General features: G+C 40.4%; 1 protein-coding gene across 1 annotated transcript in view; it reads left to right on the top strand.

Moving 5' to 3' along the window:
- The window catches only part of LOC146174199 (venom metalloproteinase BumaMPs1-like), a 38,983-nt gene extending 18,947 nt beyond the window's left edge, over positions 1 to 20,036 (top strand). Inside the window, exons 5-14 of the mRNA XM_084584527.1 lie at positions 178 to 225; positions 2,929 to 3,053; positions 3,731 to 3,805; positions 3,895 to 4,028; positions 4,266 to 4,315; positions 8,937 to 9,045; positions 15,450 to 15,617; positions 16,824 to 16,962; positions 17,053 to 17,160; positions 19,882 to 20,036. Of these exons, the coding sequence (XP_084440653.1) occupies positions 178 to 225; positions 2,929 to 3,053; positions 3,731 to 3,805; positions 3,895 to 4,028; positions 4,266 to 4,315; positions 8,937 to 9,045; positions 15,450 to 15,617; positions 16,824 to 16,962; positions 17,053 to 17,160; positions 19,882 to 19,935 (1,010 nt within the window). The 3' untranslated portion in view covers positions 19,936 to 20,036. The remainder of the gene's footprint in view (positions 1 to 177; positions 226 to 2,928; positions 3,054 to 3,730; positions 3,806 to 3,894; positions 4,029 to 4,265; positions 4,316 to 8,936; positions 9,046 to 15,449; positions 15,618 to 16,823; positions 16,963 to 17,052; positions 17,161 to 19,881) is intronic.
- Positions 20,037 to 20,045: the final 9 nt, after the last annotated feature.

Genomic DNA, 20,045 nt, shown 5'->3' with positions numbered 1-20,045 from the left:
AAGAAACCTTATGTAGAGGGAAAACGTTTGGAACAGTTCTGTGGACGGATATAATTGCAAATATTTTACCATGTTCTGTGACTACTGCATTGCCACTTTTTACGTGTAAGAATGTAATACCCCCGTTTTGTGGGAGACATCAGTTCATCTATATGCAAATTGTGCTTCTTTTGACAGCTGTTCCGAATATTACAACACCACTTCGTCCTACACCGCCAGTCGCAGGTAATTCTCCTGATTTTATATATATTGTAATGGTGAGGTCCTCCAGGAATATATCAGCAATCACGAAGGTAAAAATAAATATGAACATAGAGCAATGCACTCCAACTATATCCTCTTGTAAATTTAAAGATGAAAGGTTAAAAATATTGTTTTTATATGAATTACAATGTTCACGCAGCGGCAGAAATTGAGTACGAAACGTTTTCCTTCGTTCAAATTATGGCAGTGAAATAAAAGTGGCTATAGTGCTGCGTTGGTCAATATTCCAGCGGCCGCAAAATATGCAGATAATACAAGCGAATAGTTCTTCTTTTGCCTTCTTAAAGGTTAAGGTTCTCAGGTGCGAACAACAGCTCATAAGAAACGTGTTCTATATTTACAGTTTCAAGTGTGACATAAAAAGCGCAATATCCAAAGCGAGCTTTGAAAGTATTGCAGTGCAGAGGCATAATGAAGGTGCAAGGATGTTGAATTTTGATGACAACGCTACGAACAATTGACTAGTGTAGACTGAGTATTGAAGACAAAATATGCAAAATCTTTAAAACAGCGAGCGACGAAGTCTGCATTGTCATGACTAGTTAGTTTGCTGAGTTTTTGCTCTCGACATATATGTTCCGTATGGGGCATAGAACCAAACAAAAATTGGTAGAGTGAGTAGAATGAGAATGAGAAAAAAATTATCATTGAGCTCTAAGATTTTGGATTTATTATTATCCCACATTTTGTTCTTTAACAAGGATCAAAATATCGTGCTTATGTTCTGTGTCGTGAGTTAAAAAGGCTAAGCATTGTCATTATGCATTTTTTTATTATACGCAATGAGTTCAGTAATAGCGGGAAATCGCATTCGAGAGGACTGTGAGAAAATTAAGCTGACAAATTCGGAATGCTAACCTTCGATAACCGAAGGTAACCGGTGGTATATCCGCAATCAAAATTTTTTTCGCCATCGAATATTTATGGGAAATGGTTGAGGAACAGGCAACTTGAGAACACAAGATTGATTAGGAATATCTCGGCAGCGACTCTGCCAATAGGTGAAATAATGGAGTGCTAGGTAGCTCCTGATATATGCTAATTTAAATTAAAATTTTTAATATAGGAAGGAAATTTAGAGTTGATCCCCTACCAACTGAAAAGCATGAGTCTCCCTATACGAGCATTCCTTCACTTTCTATTTTATACTGCTACATATAATTAACCAAAACCTGAAATATAACACAATCTAGTCCGAGGTCAAACATATATTTAAAAAACGGATATAAAAGCTATTCTGTATAATTCTGGATGGGTCGATAAATCACAGAAGTTCCCATTGTCACTTGCAATGAGGAACATTTTGAGTAGAAACTTTTTAATGTACATTTGTCCCCCTTAAGGCTGTGACATTTCGCATCAGTAGCATGTGCGGCATCGTAAAACATTCCGCAAAAAATTAAAAGCTCCTGTCCTTTAGATATCGACTCCTTTGGGTATTGTATTATTTGTTATTTTAGACTTATTTTATAGCGCTGTATAATCCTTTGCTCAGCCTTTAAATGAATACCGTAGTTCTCACTTGTGTGGCACTTTGTAGTTAAATTTTTATTTTTCCCTGCGTGCTTTATTTTCATTGTTTTTGACATTTCCAAAATTATATGTGCCGTCCTTATGTAATGCCCTCGGGCATTTAAGAAATCACTACATGAAATGAATTGAAAATGAAATATTCTTTAGAGGAGAAATTTTTCTTGTAACGTTTCTTTAATTCTATCAAAGTCAGAACGAAAGCTAATCTGTTATGAGTTGTTTATTTGCTTTTTACGTCTTTCATAAATTTAGCAAAGTGTTTCATCACAATTGATACAAATGTTATTAAAACGACGTAAAACCTCTCGTAAGCTACATAGCACTAAATATTGGGTTAAAAACACTTAGGAATGAAGAAAATGTATAAAAGCGCTTAGTCTAGACTAGCTAATGAAGCATACCCAGGTACAGAAACCAGGCAACTACAGAAACCAGGAAGAATTGTGGTAAAAGTTACAAGGCAAGACAAAACACATAAGATTGAAATTGAGTTAGTCGAGATCACATAGATGCGTTCAGGTTTTCTTGACATCTTCCACCATAATTTTATTCATTTTTCATAAATGAAACCTGCTGATGCATCCGGGTTGGAATCGCTGAAATAAAAAGCCGCTACCCATGGCGAGCGAACGTTACTGATCCGACCAGAACGGGAAAATTTTGAACCCAGAAAGAAAAAGTATTGCAAGTATGGATCCGAGTACTGATCTTATCTACCTGCGTTTTCAGTTATCTGTGCCTTTGACCTCCAAAAAACAAAACAAATTCCAAGATATCTTTTAGTGATTCAAGAATGGATCCACAGTGTAAAGTTAGTTTTTTTGAGAGACAATGTGGTTTGTTATTTTTTTGTGTGAAGTAATTGCGCACGTACAGGTGTAGACATAAGGGAACAAAGCATGGTTTTTCGTTGAAATTAAAAACACGCCTTCTGTATTAGATGCAAAAACATCATTTGTCCAGGTGAATGGTATTGGCGACTTCTACCGGTTTGCACATAGCGCCCCTGAGAGTTTCAAATACAGAATGGGTGAAAAATTTTTGAATGAAATAGGGTGCTCCATAACGTTTGTCGGCACCATTACTTTCGAGTCCACAAAGGGGAGATTAAAATTTCACTTGTTCTTACAGAAGCAAGAAGCACATCCACCCACATGTACCCTCAAATTCATGTTGTAGTTGATTCAGCCCACGCCTCAAATTTTGGATACGACCAAAAAAAAATCACTCTTTACCTTGCGACGTTTTTCAATGCGGTAAGTACTGTAAGCCTTAGATAAATAGGATATTTTTCTTCGTTAACGCATTATTCCTTGTAAGTTTCACATTTCTCTCTAAATTCTTGTCATATATTGATTTGACGAAAAAAAAATCGCGCCGAACCATGCCCAACACCACACAGATAAGATTAAACATGTCTTTTTTCTTGTTGTATGCATATTTCGGTGCATTTCATAATCAATTCAAGTATTCACAAACTAGCCCAAGAAGCGGTGTTAATCCATATCACGGACTTGGAATCATGCTATCTGGGTTATTTTGAAAGAGGCAGTTGATCCCATAGTCCTAAAAACATGAAATGAAATATCTGAATAAATGTTTGAAATTGTTTAGCATAATACAGGTACCAATACTGAAATGCTGACTACGAAAATCAAGAAATAATGTGCTGTTATGCATTTACGTCATGTGTAGAACGCAGTCAATAAAGCCAATTACTGTCCCGGACGCTATATGCCTCCTTTTGTATGCATGCTTAAATTAGAATTTCCAAAAAGCGCCAAATATCTTCCCTCTTGAAATAAATTTACCTAAATAAAATGGCCTACTGCGTCAGATCAATCTCCAATGTACAAATCTATGCAACAAAAATTGATGAGCAGAAAGAGGTTGGTGTTCTTGTTTCAAACAGTAACAGTTGCCTTTATAACAGGTTAATCTCCGCTACAAGACAATGTCTGACCCTTATATACGACTGAGAATAGTTGGGATCACCATGTCAACGGTGGTAAGCGCTCGTTCTGAAATTTTCTTCTCAGTTTTGAAATTCGAAATATTGTTTTTATTCCGTAATTCATTTCATTATTTTTTTTTCAGGACGAGCCGTACATGGTCGTTCCGGGGCAGGATAAAAACCAAATTCTTGATGAGGAGACGCTACAAGCGTTTAATCAACACTACAAAAATAAAGTCGAGTTCCAGCAAGCAGATTTGCTTTACCTGCTCACAGGGTGAGATTAAATGTGTAAATATTGGTTACGGATACCCATTACTTTGATTTTCCCAATTATTGGTACGCAGTGCAAATTAACTTCTAAGCTTGCGGGCAATATGCAGCATTTAATGCCGACCTATGAAGAATGTCTAAAATATCAAAGGGTATTTAGTTTGTCGCACTATAGTTTACAATGGTGGTCCTATAGTTTGGAGTTACTCACCTGTGGAACTACCCTTGCTTTCTTTTTCAGGAGAGACATGGTTTTCTACGAAAATCACCAACTTGTGAATTGGGTTGGAGGTAAAGTTCTCACATTTGTTATTTTTCTTTCGGAAACATTACAAACATACTGTTCCCTGTCCAATGGTTCCTGAAAAGTCATTGGCGATAAAAATTTTCACACAGCTCTTGTTATTATGGTATATAATAATTGCTCCATCATGAATTCGTCCATGGCATTGCAATCAATGACTACACTGAAGAATGTTTTCTGATATTGCAATCAGTTGGCGATGCTCTTTACTTGAACCAGATATATGGATGAACTTTGTGTAATTTGGAATGTCAAGTCGGAGATAGAGTTCCGCTGCGTTATCAAGGGGAAAGGGTTAAATACCAAGTTTTGGTTATGCTTTTTAGTGTAACGTCGTCGAAGACGACGTCGAAACAGCGGCAGCCTGAGCTGCCAATTTCCGCTGCTGTCTTAAGCTCTCACTTCGCCGTTTCTTCTCTAGTTGCACTTCTTGCTCTTCATTGATTTCCGTCTGTAGTTCAGCTCTGTTTATACCGAGGTAAATCTTCATAGCTTCTCGGCTAACTACGGGAAGATTTGATGCAACCAGGCGCCTGCACTAAAGCGTTGCTGTTCTCGCTCCAGCGCACACCTCTCCACGAGAAGACCTGTGGAGCAAGCGCTGTCGAAGCAGATATGTGGCATCACGTCTAGGGAACTCATCGAGCGCGCCCAGTTGCGCTTTTTTATGGCAGGCAAGGTTGTATGATGGTACGCATCTCCTCCCTGCCAGCTGCGAAAGTCTTTTTCCAAGCCAGGCATTCTAGATAGTCATGGTACTTTACTGGGCGAGTCGGTAAACATTCATTGTTAATAAAAACAGTCTTCCTGTTCGCGCTGTTTTTATAACAATGGATTCTAGGTAGTATAAGACGAAGAGTAAAACCTTATTGACATATGTGCCGTGTGGGTAATGTAAAAAATAAATGAAATAATAAATAAATACGCTCTAATATAGCTGTAATTGTAGTTCCTACCTACATACCTCTCTTAGAGGCATTTAGTGTGACCTACTTATTTGGATGCGAAGGGTCACTCGCGCCGCAGCAACCATTTTCACGCTTCCTTTGTGTGACCATTACCACACTACAGGGATTGTGAAGCTTCGTGTGTGATTTTGCTTCTTTCACAGCGCACTCTCCACTCGTCCTCATCTAAAAACCTATCTATGCAAGGTCCGCAATTGTAGTGAGGATATTTGGGCAAAAATGTGCCTGCGCGTGTGCCGAATTACATCTCTATGTCTAAATACACAGCTGATACTTGTTAATAATACCGCTAAATGGCAACGCACGCTCGGGGCTCTCCATGAAGAACAAGTGCTTCACAACATTGAAAGTAAGACGGCCAACTCTGGCGCGACATAAAGACCCGTTAAATATTTTTGAAGATGGATTGGGTTGACAAGAATCCTGGCATAGGAACGCCTGTTATTTTAGCGTCTCTTATGATTAGTGTTAGACTGTGCTAAACAAAAATCTACCCTCGGCACTACGCCGCTTTTCAATATCTGTTAGTTTCTTTCGGCACGATATTGCTTGACAGTTACTTTGTTTGCCGGTATAGCGCCAGCGCCCATAGCTCGTCAGGTAATCATCCCAATACATTCTGCCATTAGAAAGCCCGGCATCTTTATATGGAGCTTACTGTTTGGCGAGATGCTCCTTTTCTCCGAAGGTGTCCACCATTTTGCCATAATTGAGCACGAGTGGCTGTCCATACACCTTAGTTAATTTTCATCCAGTTTCTTTAAAACATTTCAGCCTTCGCTTTAGTGTTTAATACTGAGACCTCTATGCCGTGGCATACTTATAGGCTTCCAGTGCTTTGTCTGCGACTTCCAGAGTATATATTCATGTACACAATTTGATAAATTCCCCCTTTGCTGTTGATTTTGATGCCTAGGAGAGGATTGCAGAGGTTGTAGATATGTTTGTTGCGTTTCTCTTCATATTGAGATTGGGCCCCGAGTTACTGAAACTTACATGTGGTTTAGTCAGTTCTCCCGATTTCGCCCATTTTTATGTTTACTGTGGAGGGAGTGTCATTCTGTAACCATATGCTAGACCCGTAAAAGTTGCTGGGTGTAATTGAATTTTTCATTTTTTTGTCTTTTCAATAACCTTATCTTGACAGCATTTGCGTCGTACGCCATTGTCCCAGTACTCGTTTCAGGGTTTCAGAACAACAGTAACGGGAGCCAGCTGTGACGCATGTAAAGCGAGCAGCGAAGGACTATAAGATATCCAGCTTCCAGACTAACTTTCAGTGCGTTATATCGAATAGCGTCGGAGAATATAGGTAGTCTACCCATCCTACTAATACCCAGCAATGTACAATGATAAAAACATTCATTGTCAAGACCACAGTGCTACGCGTTTTCACAGCATCAAGTACTAACTCCTTCGAATAATTTGAAACCGGGAATCAATCACGAAACAAGATAAACATAGTACACAGATCTCATTTTCCTAATTGAGTTCGCGCAGCTGATATATATGAATTGTCACCAACTAGCCTGGCAGATCACGTTACCCATTTTTGAGAAGACTTGCACAAATGTTTTTCTTCACAGACATTCACAAGAAACTTCCAAATAAAAAAACATACAAGCTTTAAATCAAAGATACGTGAGCACAATAAGGCCACAAACACTCACGGACATAAGAAACTGCTTAGTTTTGAGAGCCACTGTTGCACATACGTTTTTCTTCACAGACCATCACGAGAAACTTCCATATAAAAAACAAATACAAGCTTTAAAACAAAGACACGTGAACAAAATAAGGCCACAAACACTGACAGACATAAGAAACTGCTTAGTTTTTAGAGAAACTGTTATAATCAGCATGTCGAAGGAAAGTGATTCACTTTAACATGCTAGAAGGGACACCGTTTTCCCCCACTGAGCATGATTCTGGACGAGCGGTAGGACTGCAGTTTTACAATCCACTACGATACCATCAGTCGCAAGTACCAACAGGATATGCCCTCTCATATCGTCCCGCCCAACCACCATGGATGACGGATAAACCTTTAGGGCACCTTCGTGTTCCCGGGATACTAAATGAATCATTGCTGCCACTTAGTGGACTCAAACAACTTACTCTGGCGCACATCTGGTCAGAATATCCTAATTATATTCACGTATACAGCGACGGATCTATATCAGCGCAGGTATCCGCTGCACCTGTGGTCATACCAGCTCAGAAAACGATTCTACGTTTCTGTTTGGGATATACAACTACATCAACCACTGCTGAACATGTAGCCCTTAAGGAACCTATTCTCTACATATGTGGAGAACGACCTCAAAAATGGTATATATTCACGGATTCAAACACTGCATCGCAAATTTTGAAACATTTCTCACGCCGCACTTCCTATGAGTCTCTGCCACTAAACACAATGAAGCTCCTCACATCTGGCCGTCTGTAAGGCCACAGGATAATGTTTCAATGGATCCCTGCCCACTGCGGGTTCCATGGAAATGAACAGGCCGATGTTGAAACGAAAAGTGCTCTCCGCAATGGCCTCCGAACAGCTGTGCCTTTTTAAAGAAAGGATACGAAGTGTCTTGTTACGAACTGTATGAATAACGCTACAGTAGCTTACTTTGCCCAGCCAGACGCCCAATACATTCGTCTAAAAAGGTTGGATCGAACATTAAAGTTTATGTTCCGCGTGATATTTCGTGTCATCATGCATGTATGCTCCATAAACTTAATTTAAACGTGGCTTTCACGCGCAGGTTCTTACATTTAATTGGACCGTGGACTCCCCGCAATGTTCGTCTTGTGGCATCCTCGAGACTGTGGCCTATATAATATTGGTGTGCCAAGTGTATGCATGTATACAAAAGACCTCTATCACAGGAACTACTGCTGGGCGCTTGGCAGGACAAGGGGAAGGGTTTCCAGGCAGTGCGGGCTCTGCCGTTTTTTTCGCGCCACTGTACTTGATTCGCGCTTGTAAAGCAAGCTCCCGTGCATGTATATATATATTTAATATGCCTTTTCCCACATCGCCACCCATCATGATCTTCTTCCCCCCTTTCCCTTCCCCAGGGTAGAGTAGCAGGCCAGATTTCAATCATTCCAGCCGACCTCTCTGCCTTTCAGTTCAATAAATTCATCCATCTATTGATAAACTTTTATAGTAAGACATTTAGTTGGAGCTCCACTCTGAGCTTCTTCCCCATTTATTTCCTAATTATTGTTTTCCTTTTCTTGTCTTTTCACTTAAGTGAAGGTTTAAAATTTCAATTTTATCTATGGCACTGCATTTACCATGTGCATTAGGTTTCATAATTTTGTTTCACTTATTTTGTGGGCTTTATTGATGTAATACTTAGAACGGTGCCAAATAGGAAGTGGGTGGTATGGGCTGACATTCAGGCATACCTGTGCCTTTCCTGGCCCCTAAAAAAGCTGCACCTAGCATCATCTGTAAAAAAATTAGTATTCTTTGATTTGGTTATCAACAATTGTGTGTATTGTTGCATATGGTAGTTGCCGCGCTAAGCTAAAAATAGTTATAAAATAATTCGGCGTGGTGGATAACGGGGTTAATTTGTAGGCAAGGTACAAATTAACAAACTTCACTTGAAATTCTGCATTTTTTTTTTAGGTTACTCTTATATTGGAGGAATGTGCCAGAGCTACAGAGTGGCAATGAGCGAAGACCCCCCTACGAGCTTTTACGGAGTACAGACGGTCGCCCACGAAGTAGCACATTCGTAAGTATGTCATCGGTTAGAACATGTGCGAAATATATTAACGGCAGTCCCCAATTTTCTTCTCAGTGGAGAATTTATGAGAATGTGGTGTCATCACGCGAGCCCCGCCGGAAATTATGATCAGCTGCATTAGGAAACTGTCTTTTGGAACTAATTTGAGAGAGAAAGCTTCAGCTTTTATAGAATTTCGTCCTTGATTTATCTCTCTGCCGAATCCTCAACACAGATGTTTTAGGAATTATGAAGTAATGGAAAAGCTAGTAACAGGCGTACTTTTAAATTCTGCTACCAGAATCTGCCTCTAATTTGCGGTGCCCGAAAAATCCAAAATGATATGATTCAGTAGATTTGCCGACATATTTAGCTGCTGGAACTTTGCACTTTACAGAAGACAAATGAAAAAAAAAAGCAAAGTATGAATAGAGTATATATAGGCCAGTATTAGTATTTCGCATATTGCAATACCTTTCAGTCATTATTGTCGGCTGGTACGTAAGGCTGTTAACCTTTCTTCGCTACCCAGCACTACTGTGTGTTGATTTTAAACTTTTTTTTCATAACCCTGGCGACAAAAGAACGGCCGAATTTGCGAGAAGAAAGCTTGTAAAGAGCACGCAGGAGCGGCATTCGGTTCATTGGTAGCGACAGGGCCTGTTTATGACTTGCTCAGTAGCAGGAACGACCTTTCATTGCCTGCTGTTTGTTGCTACGGCTTTTACTCCTAAAGTACTGGAAACACTAAAACAGGAAAGCATACCAGATCCATGAGAGGGAAATTAAGCCATTCGATCTGAAATATTGTAACGTTAACGTTGTTCCTAACGAAGACTTCAAATATGTTTTAAGAACGGAGGAGCAATGTTATCGTATCTTAGTGCATTTATTTAAATTGATTCCGCAGCAGGATCCTTCAGCCAAGCGCAACACAGCACGGTTTACCACAGTACATTATTATTCTAAAATCTTCCCCTGAGGACCTCGTGTTCTCTATCTCTTCAAATCTCTCCTGGCTCGACGACGTTTGGTTAGTAAGGACTGAATAGGCAGCACTACGTTTGTAGTGGTGCTTAAGCATTAGGCGCTGCCGGTTTATATTTGTGCAACTACATTTAAGTACAGATTGGCAAGACAACTACGAAGCAAAAATGATGCCGCGGGATACCGGAGGCGACCATGTAAATTTATGTGTATATGTATCAGTCATTTCGGCGGTTGGAAAAAAAGAGAGGGTAGGGGATTGCACAATACACGAAGTAGAAACAAGAATGAAATGTTGATATCAGCTGACTGGATACTCATTATTGCGTCAGTCTTATGATCATGTTCGTCGTGACATTAATGTATAAACTGAAAATATCGAGGTGGGAATCACAATAAAAAAAAAAAACTTCATCAAGATCTCAGTGTCTAACTATATAAAAAAAAAACTTAATAGGTGGCAGAAAAAATGCAGGGAATCTGCAACAGGTGCGATGCTAGCAAGTGAAACATATTGTTCCAAATCGAAGGAAACAATTTTGCTTATATGGGAGGCTCATACCTAACCACATGATGGGTTGAGAGCATTTTAAGGTGTACTGCTCTAATACTCTAATAAATTGGCGATTCGCTGAGGAAATCAGAATCAGCAATGTTTTGCTCTTTCCTTTCTTTGTCATACAAAGTCCTGCTGACATTCGTGTGAGTGGTCGTTTAATTTTGCTACTGCCAAACAAGGGTTCGGTGCGTCGTAATATTTCGGTCCGTCGGCCTGTAAGGAGTGTTGGGAGCTTAGGAATCTGTGCTGAGAAATTATATTTTATCTGACTTCGGTGCATGTTTTCAGTTATCGTTCCACTGCATACTTTACCCAATTCAGGAGGTTGCCTCTCGGTAAGGGTATTGATTTTGGTGAGAAACCAGGAGATGTTGCGCGAGGGCAATACCCAGCACTACCGAAATATGCCACGAACAACCTCGTGAGACGAATGGTGATCTCTGGTATACAGCCACCCTCATTTTTAACATTATAGCGCGAGCGTCGGCCAAACTGCTGGGCAGCGCCCTACAACGGAGATAAGTGTGGTACACGGCGAGAGTTCGCGCACGCGCACGAAGGTAGAGGGTCTTCTGTTACGCTGTTTCCGTAACAAAGACACACGTCCTGCCGCATCATCATTACACCATTTAGCTTGATTATCGGTGGTATTTTTGTAACTCTTTGTTTGTAATAATATAAATTGCGAATAATTGTTGGTTAATTGTAAACGATTTTTTGCGCCATTCTTAAAATTTCCTTAAGGCTTTCTCACTATCTCCTTCCAACTACAATTGTTATGATCCACTTAAAATACGCGAGTGTCTGCATCTAGAATTTTTTTATCATTTTTGCAGTAGTAATTTTTTAATGTTAGATTCCAAAGAAGGGGAGCTATAGGGGATCCCTGAGGAGATCCTTTGTGTGAAGCATACTGTTTTTTAACATTGTCAGTTTCACACTTTATTGCTATTTTCCTCAGTCATCTAATAATAACTCTTTTATGTTACAAGCAATATTTACTTTCTCAAGTATAGGTATTATATCAGCCTCGTTAATTTGATTGAATGCGTTTTTATATCAGGTGAATTTGCTATTTTTGTCGTACCGTTGTCCATTTCTTTATCTATATTGTCTTCATGGTGGTCTAATGCAATTGTTGCTGCTGTTTTATGTTTAAACCCGAACTGTCTACGAGATTATTTCTTAATACATGGTAGTAGGCCTTATCATTTAGCAAATTTTCTAATATGTTTCTAAATATGGAGCTTAAAGCTTTGGCACAGTACAAATTATACTTTATGTCTGTATTTCCTTTATTCTATGGGATCACTATAACTAGTTATTTTCCACTTATCGGGAATGGAACCCAATCGCAGTGATGCATTAAAATAATAGAACAGAACTGTTTTTGCCTCCTGTATAACTCTAGGTTAAAATATACCCGCAAATTGTCTGGACCTGGGCAATGGATTTCTGAGTGAAGCCATTGCACGACTAAATTCATCCTCGGAAAACTTCATGTCACGATTTTCTCCTGTTACATTTTCAAAGCTAATTTCCTTCTGAACATCATGGCTGTCTCTGCAGGCACGCATTCTATTTGCCAGGGACCACGCAGATAGAGAAGACATCTACGAGTTGCTCAATTTTGTTTTTTGACCATTTGAGAAAGCCTGCTAAAGCAGGAAAAGGTAGTGGGACCTGTTTTAGGAAAAACGCTTCGCGGAAAATCTGGACGCGGCAAATCCGGGCATGATTGCCAGCTGACTGCTCGTTGAACATCAGCAATCCAAAATTAGCGTCGCTTCGCTTCGTAAATCCTATTTCCGGACGTAAAAATATTTTATTAGGCCAATCATATTGTGTGCAACCCAGCAACCCAGCAACGCAGTGACTCTAACTTATAGCAATTCATTCGTGACCACAGAGCCCCGTGAACAGAGAGAACGAACGGCGAATGAGACCCTGGTACTGTATCCGCCGCTTCTCCGCGGTGCAGCCGGGCACACCCGTCCCCGCAAAGATCCCCTTCCCGCCGCGAGGGCGCGCGCACCACTGCGCCGTTTACTCTTGCACGCTTCCCATATTGATTGATAAAACTTTATTTCCCATAGTAGGGGTCCTGAAGGACACTCGGCTAGGCGCCAAGTGTAGAGGGCAGCTTCCACGTCGGCACAGAGAGCCCGAAGCTGATCATGTAGTGAAGCACTTCTCAACACTTTGTCCCAATGTTCCTGGTTATTGGCGTAGGCGTCGCTCGATGCACAACTACACAGCATATGGTTTAAGTCTACACGGTCACTGCACCGTTCACACACATGTTGTCCGTCGTAGTCTGGGTCGATGTGCTTCATGCACCAGGGGTTGGGGTATGACTTCGTTTGGAGCAAGCGTAACGTGACTGACATGCTCTAGGTTAATTTCTTATCCGAGAGGGGAAATGCTCGTCTGTCTAGATAAAAGGGCTTAGTAAGCTCGTTGTACGCGGTCGATGGGTCCTCGCGCCGCTACTAGTGCGATCTCGTTTAGATTCCGCAGGCCGCCCCCTAAGCTGCCCATGTGTGCCTGGAACTATAAGATGGAGTGCTCGGTGATGTATACTTCCGCCTAAGATCCGTAGCGTCGTCTTGCTCGAGTGGCTTCTCTAGATTCGCTGTATACAGTTGTGAAGTTCGAGTCTTTTAGAGCTAGTGCTCTCGCTGCTTGTTCAGCTACCTCTAGCTTCTTGGTGTAAAGTGTGAGTGAGTTGCGCGTACGCCCGTGTCCGTCGGCTACAGCTGCCGAGTAGGCATCTTTCCCGGTATGTACGCTGCATCCACGAAAGCTGTCTGGTTGGGAAACTGCTGCGTCCGCAGCGAGGGCTTTAGCGGGAGCGAGCCTTCTTCCTTGACTGTGGATCGGGTGTACGTTTCTTGGGAAGGGGGACACATTGATTGCTTCTCGCACGACTTTAGGCAACCGCAGGACGTTGTTCCTTTCTGCTATGGTGTTCAAGCCGAGCTTGGCGAGAATCTCTCTGACCGCTTTCATGCTTGATGGGCATGCAATCTGTGCCGTGTGCTGTGCCTCGATGGTTTCAGCAAGGGTATTGTGCACTACTAGCTGTACGAGTAGTTCAGTGGAGGCATTATCGGAGAGCCCCAACGCTGTCTTGAAAGCTCGGCGTATGTGTACTTCAAGCCTTCTCTGAGGTTTCTTTTTCCAGTTCAGCATTGCAGCCACGTATGTGATGTGACAGAGTACAAAAGCGTGGACCATTTGAATGGCGTTGTCCTCACTCAGTCCCCTGTGCCCATAGCGTTTTAATGCATAGAATTGGCTCTCAGAAAATTATGTATGCATAAAATGCAGGCAAGTTTTGACAGTCAGGAGCGCCGGCTCTTAGTAGCCGGTTTCTCTTTGTCGCACTTAACTTCAGTTGCCTAGGCGACGATTCAAAAGCGACAAACCAGAACGCCAAGTCGGACGTTGGCGACCGAAAGTGAAACGTTTAGGATAGGGTGCTTTATCTTCAAAGGTTTCACATCATCTGAAGAGAATAGCAAACAAGACTTGTATCTCTCTGGTGTGTTTGCTCCGAACAATCTATCAAAGCTTTGCTTTCGCACGTGCGGTGACGGAAGCGTGGTTGCCAAATCAGGGACACAACTACCCACGTTCCATGTACTATTGAACTGGTGTATTCTGTTCCACATTTCTTCGGGAAGTCTTTCGTCAGGCAGATTTTCGGCTGTATTAATGAGTCACTCAGGGAGCATGTGCTAACTATTACGAAGACAAATGTGTGCATCTTGTATCTCAAATTCTTGCATACAAATGTGCAGCGCGATTTAGTGTCAATGATAGGCAGAGGCGACAAAGGCACTTGAATAATTTCATACAAAGAAAGAAGCCAAAGACTGTATAAGCGACACTTCTGTTTCTTTGTACAAACGCGAATATAAGGTCCTGTGCTCGCGACGTTGTTAACTTGAATTAGATAACATGAAGGATTGTGATTCGTTTGCGAAAGGGTGGCGTCAGGGCTATATATGCGTCGTTGACATGAAGAATAAAGTATTGTTACAAGCTACCGCTTGTCCTTGTGTCTTCTCCATCGATCGTATACTGTTTTCGCTCATTAGTTGCATTAGAAGATATAAATCATATCAGAAGATGAAGGTTCCATGCTGACTATATATTACAAAAAAAAACATAATGTGCTTCTAAACAACAGACACCTCATACCGAAAGATCTCGGCTTGCTACCCATCTCTTGAACCTGCTACTCATAGCTTACATGCTGTCTATTCTTGAAAGTTAAGCCGTTGTTCGCGCGGGGCCTAGATTTATGAGTTTTTACAGAAGTAATTATTTAGTTTTCGCTCAATCAGCTCTGTCGTTAACGCAGTAATATTTCATCACTATAATCTCTAGTTATTCATTTCAGAAAGTTTATAGCTGATGAAAGCAAGATCCGCGATAATATTTTTTTTTATTTCGATGCTTAAGCTCAGAGAGGAAGTGAAAATATATTTGTTTGCCTCAACGATATCTGATTAGAATTCTTAAGCGAAAAGAACCAAAGGGCGGCCGTTGGTATCATACTGACGACCTCTAGATCATTGATAGAGTGCTATGCCTTCTCAGCTTTATTGCCGGCTATATAACATTATTGCTGTTTCTACCTATACCTCATCTCACAGCAAGATATGAGCTCGCACTATGATTTCAAACATCGCACATTTAGGTTTGGTTTTTATGTAAATAAGAAATTTCATTTATACGAAGCGAATGCTTAAGTTGAAGTGTGAGCATGCTTCGAAGGATTTTCTCAACCCACCCAAACGCGAATACCTGAAGACCAAGAGCATTTTGTAACTAATGTTCTGACCTATACTTGCAGACTTGGATGTGTTCATGATGGATCTGGAGCAGTAAACAACATACCCGAACACACAGGTTCGCAAAATTGCGGATGGGATGAAGGGTTCATAATGAGCTATAAAATGCAAGATGAGAATATGTACCAGTTTTCTGAATGCTGCAAAAAGGACATCAGGAACATGATCAGGTAACTTATGACGATGTGACTGCCGTTCCCAGATGTACTGCCTTTGCACAGCTCCGTCTTGGTTGGCTGTGTTCGCAGTTTTCAATCTGTCTTCAGTGAAACTAGTCGAAGTCTATTTATATTTATTTATTTATTTCCAAATACTGCAGGCAGCAGCGCTGCCCAAGCAGGAGAGGGGTTACATGTTCTGCAAGAACAGTTCAGCCAACATATTTTCATTGGTGCATTCAACAATAAATTGAGGCAAACGGTTCCACTGATGTGTTGTAAGGGGAAAGTATGAATTCAGGTAAAGTTTGGTCCTGGCGAAATATTGGCTTACTGCTTTGGAGTGGTTCAGTCTACTAGATATCTGCAGTGCAACAAAAATGTAGGTATCACGTCACAAACCAGACTTGTTGTTTGTGTGTGGCTGATGTTTACGTGTCTTTAACATATTCGTCTTTTATCCTATACTGTTTTGTAAACTTCTATAGTGGCGTCTTTAAACTTTGTTCCCGCCAATATCCACTGTTTCGCCTGTGGTAAAACTGCGCACGAAGCTTGCACATCGTTGCAGGTGTTGTCGGACGGGAAGCTAGAGCATGATACTGAAATGTTGTGTGCACGCCAGATAAAAAAACGTATTTTCATCAGCATCGGGATTGTGTAACTTCTATGTCACCATCGAAGTAGATGGTCAAACCTAATCGTACACGGCATTACTGAGGAACCTCACCAAACAGAAGATACGCGGAAAGAAAATATTGTTAGAAATGTTCGAGGATGAACTTCAACTGATTTGCCAACCTAAAGATGCATTGATAATCGGGGGTAGAACGGAAACAAACGCCCTGCTACTTTCTATTTATACAACTGTGTACATAAAAAGACTAACATCGTTAATAGAACTAAGTTATAAATGGCTATAAACGACCTAAAGAAAGATTTTAAAGCAGTCACTGACCAAGTTTGGGTTATTTCCGAGGTGAAATCTTTGGGTCCTAACCTCGTGATAGGCGAATAAATTAAGGATTAGTGGGCGCAGAGTCACAAACTACTTTTACGCGAACAAGGATTAGCAAGGTTGGTAATACGTTAGAGCCATTATTCCCCTAATACTTTCCATACTGCAACGTACAACGTTAATACATTTAGATTTAGGAAAACGCTGTATTGCAAGTCAATGTGAATTTCCATCCTGAAAACTTTTTGCGCATGTTTCAGGTTTGCGCAATGGAGCTGCCTCCTGCAACGGAAGAAGAGAACCAATATCAAAAGCTCGCTGTTGCCCGGTCAGCAAACCTCGGGAGACAACTATTGCAAACGAGTTTATCCCACGCTGCCTGGTATTCACTACAACAAGGTAATCAATCATTTTTATTTCCACTAGAATTTATCATGCGTCAATAGCGCTTTTGGTTTGAAATGCTGAAATGATACGTCCTCTCTTTAGGATCACGGGGTTAGAGACTGCAAGGTTCGTTGTGAATATGACACAAATTATTATACTATTGGCGTCGTCGATGGTGTTGCTTGCGACAAGCAGAAAAAAGGAAAAAAGGTAACCACCAATTTCAATTCTTAAGAAGTACCTCTGCTTTAATGAAATTCCGGAACAGCTGCCTTGAGCTCATATGTTATCGTATTTCATATAAACGCTATTTAAATCATTTTTCATCATGCTTATTTACAAATGAGCCAACTCCTTCTGGGAATGCTATCAATGTGCCGCCTTTTTCTGCTACTCAAGATCACGAAAGTTGTCAATTGGCAACAAATATGAACATTTGCATGAACGTAAATACATTTTTGTCATCTAGCAGTGGACAACGATGAGATCATTGAACGCAGCTGTGTTTTTATTGAATTATTTGAAATACCCTAAATGCTCAGTAGGGCATTAAATAGTGGATGATGTGGAAGCAAATCAGAGTATAATAAAAACAGGATAACAGATAATTTGATGGTGTTATGCTAGGGACGAATATAACTAGTCAAGTAATCTTTATACAAAACTCGTAAAAAGTCAGGCAAGCAACATTTCAATATAATAAGAGAACCGTAGAAAGAAGAACATGCATGTCGCGCATCACAGACATTACAAAGCTAACCATGAATACAGAAACTAAACCCCCCCCCCCCCCAAAAAAAAAAAAAAAACAAAAGATGATAAAGACATTTGAGATCTCACCGACTCAGACACATAGATGACACCGAAAGAATCAATGAAAAGACACTCCACACTGGGAACAACAAAATCGTACACATTGACTGCGATGCGTCTAAAGAAGCTGTGCAAAGAATGCCTAACACGCGCGAGTGTGCGTATGCATTTTGCGAAAAAACCGTCCTTTCCACTTCTGCCCTAGAAAATAAATACGTCGAGCCTTTAGCCTCGATTTGGCTCAGAATATATAAATACAGTGGCCATTGGTAATTCAATATTAACAGGTTTTATTTCAGCAAATGTTATGAAACGTAATATTCTCATATTTCTAACGTAGGGTAGTATCCAAGAATGTTTACATTTTCGTCTGACTGTTACCTTAGGCTTCGCCAAAACAATAAGGAATGCATTATTTTGGAATGGAGCATCTGCATACAAATAAGGTTATGACACATATGCTCTCGTGCAGCTTATTGGGATAAACATTCTTGTATAAAGAAAGAATCATATCATAGTCGCTCATAGCCTGAGTCGCTTTGGGACGTCAAACCCGACAAACCAAACCATAGAAAGATTCATATAGCCGTTCAGTGAGCAATGATCTTTTTATTTATTTCATAAACTCTATGAAGGCAGATATTAGGGGCTAATGTGAAGACACGAAAGCGGCGATAACGTACTGACCGTTGGTTTTTCGCATCTTTAAGAACAAGTACATGACTACCAGCGATAGAATATGTCTTCCATTGCAGGGAGCCAGAATATTCTTCTCAAGGCTCGAGCTAGATAGCGCTAAAATAAATAACGGACCTTTTTTATTTTTCTGTTTCTTTGCACACGTTTTGTGAGGAATTCAAAACATAATTTGGAAAGGTGCGAATAACACAATGTTTCATTGAGAAGAATGAAATAAAATAGTCAGAACATGTACTTTTTAATACTGAAAAATTATATGCTTATCTACTGAATGGCCCCTGGGTTTTGAAGAGTTAGAAGGGAGGTATTTATTGCAAACAATCCTTGAGACGGAAATTACGCCTGTTTCTTTCAAATTCCGTTAGATACGATATTTTTGCTGAATTATCGGTTTCAGAACCATGCAGAAATAGTCTTGCATACATTTATAAGCTACCGGGGACTGTGCGCTAAACATGAAAAATTAACACTTGTAGTGGTGATGAAACATTATAATGCTGGATTGCTTAGGCTAAAATGTATGCCCCAGACATTCTTGTGGGGACTGAACATGATGCAATGTAAGTACATTTTGGCTATATAAGGCCGTAGCCCAATAAATGCTCTTGACTGCATCTTCCGGAAAGAAGGGCATTTTTGTAGCCTCTACTTTAATCTTTCGTAGAGATGAGACGTCTTTCAAGCTGCAAGGTTTAAGCTTGGGCTGCTTGGTTTGGGACACAGAAACTGCTCTGATTGAAATCATATTCTGTGTCAACGAGAATGTTTTACTAGACCGCTTTGAAAAAACATTACGGTGAAATGTAAGTGATACTAGCTATCCACGCCATATTTTTTAAGTTGCGAAAAAGGTTTCCTTAAAATTGTTCGTTCCTTTCTGCCTTTTAAGACCTTTTGCTTGTCTATAAGCCCGCCATTAGGCTTTAGAACGGTGTAATCATCAATATACGGTAGCTTCAAGAATTGTCAATGAACATTGCCCACCATATAATTTATTAATTTAGGAGGCGAATTGGAAAGGTATCTGTAAAATGGCGATGGCGCCTTAAATTCTTACGTACTCACATCGTTTTCGAAATTTCACGTCGTTTTAAAGTTTGCGAATAGAGGCTCGAATCTCGCCATATATAGATAATTATCGTTTGAACGGCGTTTTACTGTTACAGACGAGAGTACGTCTAAGGGTTTAAGCTAAGCTTTTGTGCACAAGAAACTATATGAAATGGACACTACAACACATGTCCTTAGTATTTTGGTCGGTGTATGTTTAGGACCTAATTGTATCAGTGATTTCTTCGCTTAAGTATAACATTGTTTTTCTCTAATGGTATGACTCCATTTTGAAAGAAACTTCTCGATTATATACGCACATCTTACAGCTCACTGCGCATAAAAAAACGTGTGGACCGTTTTTTTCAGCGCTGTGTTTTAGGTGTATGTAAAAGGATGTCCAAGAAAAAAGGACACAAATGACAACCATCAGCATCGTGCATCTATGGTGATCACTCTCAAGGCAGCGCAGAAGTACTCAACATATTATATCTGAAAATGAAATAAAATTGATTTCCAGGTTGCGTTTCTTC

This window comes from Amblyomma maculatum, chromosome 11 (genome assembly GCF_055883805.1).
Source record: "Amblyomma maculatum isolate TAMU_Amacu chromosome 11, ASM5588380v1, whole genome shotgun sequence".
NCBI classification, from domain to species: Eukaryota; Metazoa; Arthropoda; class Arachnida; order Ixodida; family Ixodidae; genus Amblyomma; species Amblyomma maculatum.
The sequence above is the reverse complement of the archived record's forward strand: the minus strand, read 5'-3'. Positions and strand labels throughout refer to the sequence as shown.